This window comes from Chenopodium quinoa, unplaced genomic scaffold (genome assembly GCF_001683475.1).
Source record: "Chenopodium quinoa cultivar QQ74 unplaced genomic scaffold, ASM168347v1, whole genome shotgun sequence".
Lineage (NCBI taxonomy): Eukaryota > Viridiplantae > Streptophyta > Magnoliopsida > Caryophyllales > Amaranthaceae > Chenopodium > Chenopodium quinoa.
Window position 1 is genome coordinate 305,836 of NW_018743850.1, and position 9,716 is coordinate 315,551.

General features: G+C 35.3%; 1 protein-coding gene across 1 annotated transcript; it reads left to right on the top strand.

Moving 5' to 3' along the window:
- Positions 1-1,490: 1,490 nt before the first annotated feature.
- LOC110685767 (DEAD-box ATP-dependent RNA helicase 16-like) lies at positions 1,491-9,716 on the top strand. Its single transcript, XM_021862288.1, has 15 exons — positions 1,491-1,773; positions 1,881-2,039; positions 2,131-2,220; positions 2,320-2,448; positions 2,582-2,682; positions 2,871-2,985; positions 3,795-3,926; positions 4,180-4,245; positions 4,403-4,579; positions 6,049-6,144; positions 7,263-7,400; positions 8,398-8,480; positions 8,643-8,680; positions 8,764-8,978; positions 9,116-9,716. Exons 1-15 carry the CDS (start codon positions 1,612-1,614, stop codon positions 9,158-9,160), a joined length of 1,746 nt encoding a protein of 581 aa, XP_021717980.1. The 5' UTR covers positions 1,491-1,611; the 3' UTR covers positions 9,161-9,716.

The following is a 9,716-nucleotide window of genomic DNA, read 5'->3' on the forward strand; positions in this document are numbered from 1 at the left end:
AACCTACCTATATAAGTTCGAAGTTTGCCGCTTCAAGAAGTCTAGTTGGACATATAGACTTTGATGAACTTATGAAAGATACGGACACATGGCTGTATAAAAGTGTCAAGTGAAATTCGAGTTATCTTGTGTGTATTTCACCTTCGAATGGTTAGAGATATCCGTGTGATTCAATCCATATGGAAATCATGGGATATGATCATCGTTAAGTGTGTTATACTAAGTGTCAATTCAATCCGTAGGGACATTGACATTTAAGCATGAGATGAAGCTTAATTGATAGAAGTAGAGAAGGTTTTAAAGGAACACTCTAAATGGGGGAGGATTGTTGAGTTATTTAGAGTGTTGAAGTGGAGAGCTCGCTCCACTTGTTAGCGCGCTCGTGAAAGGCAGGCGCGACCCGCTCTGAAAGCGCGACAAAATCGCGCCGAGTTTCTCGAAAATCTAGCAGATTTTAGAGGCCCGCCCGCGCCTAGGGCGCGACAAAATCGCGCCAGGTTTCTGGAAAAATTGGAAATTTGGCAAAACGGGGAGGCGTGCCCGCGCACGAAGTTGGCGCGCACGCGCCGGAGGGTGGCGCGCCCGCTCCTCATGGTGGCGCGCCCGCCCTTCTGTGGTGGAGCGCCCGCGCCTCTTCGTGCACACCCGCGCCTCCTCCCTCTTCTACGGTTTTGCGGTTATTTCCTTTATATTGTATCGGGGCCTTTGTTTTTTCAAGATACAAAAAATTATCTTCTTCTCTGAATTTTTTCCCTCTCTACACCATTATTTAAGAAACTTGCAATCTCTTCTTTAATCCTCTATCATTTAAGTTAATTGTTTGAGAATTTGATCATCATTCTACACATTTAAGTGCTTAAAGTGTAGAGTTCGTCTATTGTATCTCAAAGCGTATTTCTAATTCAACCCAAGCACCGTTGTGGGGGAAATTAACAATTTAGGAAAGTGTTCTCACGCCTTAGACGAGTATCAAGTATCAAAGACTCACGTGGTCCATGGTATTCTCATGTTTTTGGATGTTCATTTGGCTTGGAGTGAGGCAAATATAGTTTTTCATACTTGTAGTGTAGTTTGATACTCTGTAATTTTTGCTTTCTAAACTTGTTGGTGTTTGGTTGTTGTTGTAATTAGTATTATTTTACATTGTAATTTTTATTTCTCAAATTCTTAGAATTAGAATTTGTTCTTTATTAGCATTATTCATAACAATTCGAACCTGGAATCTAGGATATTAAAAACTTTAACAAACTAAAAATAAAACCATTAAAGCAAATGCATATTACTATTAATAGTTGACAAAAATATTATACAACTATATACAGAATATAAGGGGGCCAAGTACAAAAATCTAAAGACACTAAATTGGGCCGCGGGGGCCGGGCCTCCACCAGCCCCCCTTGGCTTCGCCCATGGTACGCATCACATACATATAGGCATATAGCAGCAGTAGTCTACAAAAGCAAACTTTTAACCTCCTTGCTTTTAGATATTTGGCCCAATCAGAAAGCCCTACAATTTAAGTCTATGAACAATCATTCCCCCTTTTCTCCTAAACGCTAAAACCCTAAACCCCCATTCTCTCTTCTCTCGGGTAATCTCTCACCTTCTTCAATGGAGAATTCAACAACGACTCAGAAAGAAGAAATTGAAGTAGACGAAGATAATCAGAGCTTTGAGGAGCTAAGTTTGGACCCTCGTCTTCTTCGAGCTCTTATTAAGAAAGGAATCGAAAAGCCAACACCAATTCAGCGTGTCGCCATTCCTTTAATTCTCGTAAGTTCTTCTTCTACATTCGTTAATCTTCAAATTAAACCCTAATTTTCAAGGAATTTGTTCAAAAATTACATGAATTTGTTCAAAAATTTGATGAATTTGAACAGGAAGGAAAGGATGTGGTTGCCAGAGCTAAAACTGGGTCAGGGAAGACATTTGCGTATCTACTTCCATTGCTCCAGAAACTATTTTCGGATTCCAGCCCGAATAATCGTCTCGGTCCTGCCGCATTAGTTCTTGTTCCTACTCGCGAATTATGTCACCAGGTATAGAATTTAATTATTCATGTTCTCATTTTTTCTAATGTGGGTTTAATTTGGGGTTAGGGTTTTTGATGTGTGATTAAAATTTGTACAGGTTTATTCAGAAGTGACGTCTATTATAGAATTGTGTAGAGCTCAGTTGAAAGTTGCTCAGCTTACTAGCACTATGTCAACTATTGAGATGGTTAGTTGTCATTTATAAGCTCTTTTTTAAGTTGTTCATCTTTGCTGTAATTCGAGTATGTTATTAATGTCGATTTCGTTTGTTTGTGAATTCTATCAGAAGCAGGCTCTGTCAGGCCCTGCGGATATTCTGGTGTCAACACCTGCTTGTGTGCATACTTGTTTGAAAGCTGGTGCTCTTCAACCAAAAGCCATTCAGGAATCGCTTTCTATGCTCGTTCTCGATGAGGTTAATCTTGATTTTAGTATCTCTTTATTATAGAGCCGGGCAAGCTGTGGAGAGTTGATGTATTAGTTTTAGGCTAGCAGTTATTTGTGGCAGTGATTATTTTCCGTATTTATAAACTTGTGTTTATGTTCAGGCAGATCTTCTGTTGTCTTACGGATATGAAGATGACCTAAGATCTCTTACAGCCCATGTCCCTAGACGTTGTCAATGCCTCTTGATGTCTGCTACATCAAGGTTTGTTCCTTATTATTATATTTAATATTTTTGTTGCTTATTGTTGATTCACGAATTTCTGTTATCTTTCTTGGCTCTTTAAGATTGATCAACGAATTAGTTTTTCTAGAGGTGGATTCCGTTGGGGATAACACTTTTAAATGTATGTATGAATGTGCCTGATTAATATTTCTTTATTACCTATATAGTGCTGATGTTGAGAAGCTGAAGAAACTTATTCTACACAATCCCTATATTTTGACTTTGCCGGAGGTTGGTGGTAGCAATGATGAACTTATTCCTAAAAACGTGCAACAATTTTGGGTAAGAGTTATTTTGTATGTTTACGATTTAAACATTATTCTATATTTCATTTTGATAAAGCATCCCTGTTTTTGTGTCAGCCTAATTATCGTGATATGTTTAGAATTATACGGATGAATCATTAATAATCTCTGAAGAAACTCCTAGAACTGGTGTGGGGATTTCTGAACGATTCGAAGACTTTTGAGGAAATAATACAGAGTGATAGAAACCTTCTTTATTATGGATCATCTTCGTATGGGAAAGACTTATGAGTTATGACCCCTAAAAATTGAGACATAGTTAATACTGAAGAGTAGAAAAATGCCTATTGCATTAGTAATTGGAAGAAATATACATGTACTGTGTTTTTGTGATGGGAATAACTTCTATGTGGTGTTGTCTCGGTGCCTTCGTTTTTCAATTATACTTTTTGTTTTGCGTTAGATATTGTTATGATTGTAGGGTGATATGAACACCAAGTTGATCTTTCTACTATTATGCTGTAAGCAATAAGCAAAGCAAATAATTGATCTAGTTATGACTCAAAAAGACTTTGCAGCATCTGGCTATCTGGAAGTTCAGGGAATTTCGATATGTGTTTTGTTGTTTATATAATCAGTATACTCATGAACAGCTTCATCTCTCCACGTGTTTCCCCCTCGTGATTTGAATGTTTATGAAAGTTTAGGAATCATTTTTTTTTTTTTTTTTTTTTTTTTTTTTTTTTTTTTTTTTTTTACCCAAGATGTATTTGGTATCAGTTATGGGTTATGTGCTGCTTTTATATTCTTTATGCAAATAACTTACTTTTCTTTTTATTTTTCTAGATTTCTTGCAGTGCTCATGATAAGTTCATCTACATTCTTGCTCTTTTAAAGCTGGAATTGGTTCAGAAGAAAATACTCATCTTCACTAATACAATCGACATGGGATTTAGGTTAAAACTCTTTTTAGAAAAGGTATTGCTAATTTTTTATAATACCTTCGCAATGACCGACAATAATGTGCTCTTTTTCCGGGATGTTTGGCATTATGTAAATGAACTTTCATTTTGCTTATTAATGACTGAATTGAGGATATAAGCTTTGAGCCAAATATCCATGAACCTTGCTAGAATTTTGATTACATGTGGCCACAATAGGTAATGTTGAGTACTGTTTTCACGTCAAGGGTTTTTTTTTTTTTTTTCTAATTTATACATTTGTATGGCAGTTTTCAATCAGATCAGCTGTTCTAAATGCTGAGTTACCTCAGAATTCTAGGCTTCATATGCTTGAGGTATGAGCTGTATCTGCCATTTCTTTACCCTTCAATTTAGTTGGACTTTGTGCAACTTGTGCTTACCTAAGCTCTTCGTTTTTGGATTTGGCTTTTTATTCTAGAAATTTGGATTTTGGGACATTGGTTCTTGACCCTGTAGCTCTTTGTTGATCAGGAATATAATGCAGGACTCTTCGATTACTTAATTGCAACTGATATCAGCCAAGCTGGAAAGGATCAGGAGGATAGTGAGAAAAAATCGGAAGGAAAAAAATCCAACAAACGCAGGAAGCCAAAATTGGATGCAGAATTTGGTGTGGTGAGAGGCATAGACTTTAAAAATGTGCACACGGTATGTGTTCATTTTTTTTTTTTTAATAATATATGCGGCCATGCGCGTTAGGTTGTTTTGATCTATGCTACTTTCATATTTTCAAAGCCCTGTGATTCATTAATCCATATCACATGTTATCTAAGATTTTGTTTGATGAGTCAATCTCTGTTTTAGCTTTTTGTACTAGTCAACATATCTTTTCCTTGTGGTAGCATATGAGGAAGATTACAGTTCTGACTCTTGCATAATTTAGTACTAGAATAGCATGCAACTACATGTTCACTCTTAGGTGTATAGCTTGGTGGACTCTAATTTCAATTCAGAAATATTTATATACCTAACAAGACTTGAGTTTGTGATCTGCTGCTCACATCCGCCCAACTAAACAAGGGTCTACAACCAAGACCTATTCTTTGATCAATACGCAACTTGCTGGAAAGAGTAATAGAATGACCGTCAACAAGTTCAACAAATTTTTCGTTGGGATTTGTTAATGGTTTAGGCATCTTCCGGACATGTATTTGATGATCCTAATTAATCTGTCAATGATACTGTTAATCATCATTATTTGTAGTGGTTGTGTATTGATCAAAGTTTAAGGTTTTGGTTGCTTGTTGCTACTTCTCTTGAGATTTTGGTTGAAGTGCATGATCTTGTTTTTACTTCTCAATGATGTTATCCAAATTAGTATATTTAATAACGATTTTATGTATGTACTTATAATTGTTAAGATTTTAATCTAGAATACTTGCATCTTGTTGGAGGCTGTTATAAACACACTTGGTGGATTAAAGTGAAATCGTAAAGGTTACAGCCAAACTGATAAGCACCATAAATTGATAGACATACTGATTGTTACGAGTATCAGCTAAGTGGAAACTGCTCATTTCTCTTTGCTATTTTCAAAGGAAACTTTTATTTCAGCATTTTTATTCTTTTTGGTTTGTTTCTATATGATTTTTAAGTTGGGTTTTAGTTTGTCATTTTTTAGAAATTAGATTGAAGTCTAAATTTACTTTTTTGAGAAGTTGGGTAATTATAGTAATGTCAATGAAGATGTGGCATTCCTAATTTTTCTTACAAGCTATCTTTGGACAATTATGTTAACATGAAACAGGATTTTGAATTTATGTTTTAATTCATTTCAATAATCTCCCTTCTTTGTTTGGGAGATATAAGCTTGAGGTGAATAAGGTTGTTGTTCTATAATGGAATTTATCCTGGAAGGATTTGTAACATTAGCTGCAGAAATTCTAGATTGAGCTCTGGAGCACATGATATGATTACTGTTTGATGCCGGAATGAGGTCATATTGACTCTTGAATTGGCTTTTTTGTGTATCACACAGCATCAATTACATAATGTGCTGCTGCTATCTTATTCACACTTGACTTGGAGAGAGTGATTATCTGCTTTAATTACTTGAGTGGTCTTGTTATAATATACTAACAACACCTGGACTTTCTCCTTTATTTGTTTATTTACAGGTTATAAATTTTGAGATGCCTCAAAGTGTTGCTGGATATGTGCATCGAATTGGACGGACTGGAAGAGCTTTTACTACTGGAGCATCTGTTTCACTTGTAAGTTTTGTTAGGTAGCATCTACCTTGTTTTATAAGAGCATTAAACAGTGACGATTTAGTGATTTCATTGATTGTTTGTGACTACAGTCATATGTTTTAGTTGAATACTGGAAATATGCTTAAGCAACACTTCATGCTTCTTTTTTCTTTCCCTTTTATTGGCTTAGGCATATAAATTCCTAATTTATAGACCCATGATATGATAGGAACATGTACAAAATATATGCAAAACTCACTGGCAACTCCCAGTTGATATCTGGAGGAGTAATTAACCTTATATCATACCAGTTGCAGAGTGGTGACTTGACTCTTAAATCTCTCAATGGTGGTTCACATTTTAAGCTTCTCTATGTTTTGGGAAGATGTTTCAATAGTAGAGCAACCATTTTGCAGCCGACACCTTTTTTTTTTTTTTTTTTAAAAAAAAAAAAATAAAATTGTCCTGTGTAGTTCTAGAAATATGATCCTTGTCAAAAAAAGAAAAAACAAAAAAAAAAAAAAAAAAAAAAATTACACTGAAGATATTGTCAGTTTTGATATGCAACTTGCTGTTCTGAAGTGTGGTGATATGCATGTAATTGGATGGTGCCTATGATGTTTACTCACCCTGGGCAGCTTTTATGGGCTTTAGAACAAAATAATTTACGTGATGGTAAAGAACAACATTACATTGAAATAGTGTCCTTTATGAGCTTCATGCTTATAATTTGTTGATCCTTGTAGATTGGTGAAACAATGCAGATGTAAATTACTGTTTAGTGCCGTGCAGAGCTAAATTTTGCAAGTTCAACCCAATAATGAATTATATTTGGCTTATCATGTGAAATTATTACAACTGCACACACATTAAATCGAATTTTCTTTTTTCTTCCCTATGTTTTGGGAGACCATATGGTTTATTTATAAACAAAAGTTGATTCTTCACAGGTTTATATTTAATGGTATTTACTTACTCATTCGAGTTCTGTTCCATAAATTAAAACTGTTCAATGTCTTATTTTTATTGTAATCTTATGTTTCTCCTATTTTGATAACTTAACGATGAGCAGGCTTGTACTTGCTAAAATTATGAATGCTTTGGGTTGTTGGTTTTCTGATATTTTCATTATATGGTAGGTCTCTCCAGACGAGATGGAAGCTTTTGATGAGCTAAAGGCTACATTAGCAGAGAAAGCAAGTGATGATACCAACTATATTGCTCCATTTCCCCTACTCACAAAGAATGCAGTGGAATCATTGAGATATCGAGCTGAGGTATTTCTTTTGCATCTGTTTGTTACTATATACACTGTATAACTAGTGTCAAATTTGTTTGCTGTGATCGAGAAAGGGGTTTGACTCAAATATTAACAACTATACTTGATATATAAGATTAAAAGGAATGACCTCCACTGTCAAGACTTCTCTTTGCTCTTTAGCCTTGCTCAATTAAAAATTATTTCTATCCTGAGATTGAGCACTGTTCATGATTTTTAATCCTTGTACTTTTTAAAAAGTATATGGTTCAACAAAACTTACTTCCTTTAATGTGACTGGCGTAGATGACGTCCTTCGATTTATGAATTAGATTCAATAATTACTTTGATATAGTAAATTCGAGCCTTCATTCTCATTGTGTTCACTCTTGATTCTTTACTATCTTTAGTGTTTCCTATCCTTTATTGGTCTCGCTTCTCTTTCTTTCAGTCCATTTCCAGTGGTATATGTGGTGGTGTAGAGGGTCATTTTGACAATTTTATCAAAAAAAGGATGGTATACCTTATTACTTTAAAAGTTACTTCCACAAAAGAATAGTGATTCTTTGGTTAGGATGCGAAAAAAACTGCTAGTCTATCTGTGCCAGAAGAATTGCTGACTTTCTTTTGTTTGTATGAGTTATTCTGTTATATTGCTTCTGAAGGGCTTTCTTATGGGAGTGTCTTGTTAGCAATTGGAGTATACAGGTACATGCTCTTGGGTTGACCTGGTAGATGTGATATGCAGACTGGAAACCAATGGAAGTTGGGTGCTGTATTAGGAAGTTAGGAACTGATTTGATCATGTTGGACATCTATTCTTCAAATAATTATGGTTGGCTAGGGGTTGAGAATTTTTTTTATTGTTGGGATGTAGTTTTTGTTAGCACAACTGCGTAAGTTATGTTCTGCATGTTTACAATATTATTGTTTTTGGAAGAGGAATAAACTGAGCTTACTTTTTTCATCTCCAAAAGTCAAAGATGTATTGTTGAAGCATTGGTTTCAATTTATAGGATGTGTTCAGGAGTGTGACTAGTTTTGCTGTACGAGAATCTCGGGCTCAAGATCTAAGGAACGAGATGCTCAACTCTGAAAAGTAAGTTTTGTCTTCTGCAGTATTTGTTACGCTTACTTTTATCTAAAAAGAACTGTTTGTACTTTGTGATTTATGAAACAATTCTATTTCAATGGAAAAGCTTATGTTGTATTGACAGACTTGAAACTGATCTTATTGTTGTCGTGCAATTTTTTTGTTCAGGTTGAAATCCCATTTTGAGGCTAATCCTAGAGATTTAGGTAACTACTTGTCTAGATAATTTGCAATTTCTTCTTAATGTCTGATATATTTGGATTTAAAAGAGAATGTCTTGTTTACGCAGATCTTTTAAAGCACGACAAAGTCCTCAGCAAGAAGGAGCCTCCGGCGCATCTGCGTGATGTTCCTGAATATTTATTGGACCCAACCACACAAGAAGCAAGCAAGATTGTCAAACTTGCTCGAGCAGCAATGGGTAATAGTAGAAAACCTGGACAACAGGGTTTAAAGAAAAAATCAAGGAGGAAGCGAGATCCCCTCAAGACATTATCAGCCGAGGTATTTTCTTTTCATCTTTGGCAAAATCCTTCATGGAGGAAAATGAAGACTTTTTCGAATCAGCTGTTCACTGTTTCCGCTTAAGATGACAATTTTATTGAAGCAATGTAATTTTGATGTTTGCTTATTTATTATAGGGACCAAAGCAACGGAAAAGGGTGAAGAGGAACAATCAGAAATGACCATGAATTTAGTTGAGAAATGGTTCCAATTTTGGCATCATACTAGACGGGTTATACGAATATTGATATGGTAGGGAAATCAGGGTTCTCAACTTGGCGGGAAATACTGCTGAGAAATCTATACTCCAGTTTGAACCTGCTGATGCTTCTCCAAATCTCTAGGCAGAGGAACCAAAAGTCTGCTCATATACTCTGAATTTCAGATTCGTTTTGTTAGTTGTAGAGAAAAAATGTACTCCCTCCATCCGAAAAATATATATCACTATGATATGCAATTCGAAGTTGTATAGTGACAAACTAATTTGGATGGAGGTAATATTTATTCCCAACCTAATGCTGGTGTTTCTCTAGGTTTTTTGAACCCAAACGGGTAATAGATTTATTCACCAAATTATACAAGAAATTATGACTTCACGGTATCTGCTAGCCCCTCTACGTTTCTTTAGGCCTGTATGCATTTGATTTCCTTGAAATATGTAACATATTTGCCCCATGTAATCATTGCGTATACTCCAAAATCCAAATCTAATATAGACTTAATCACTTAATCGCAGCA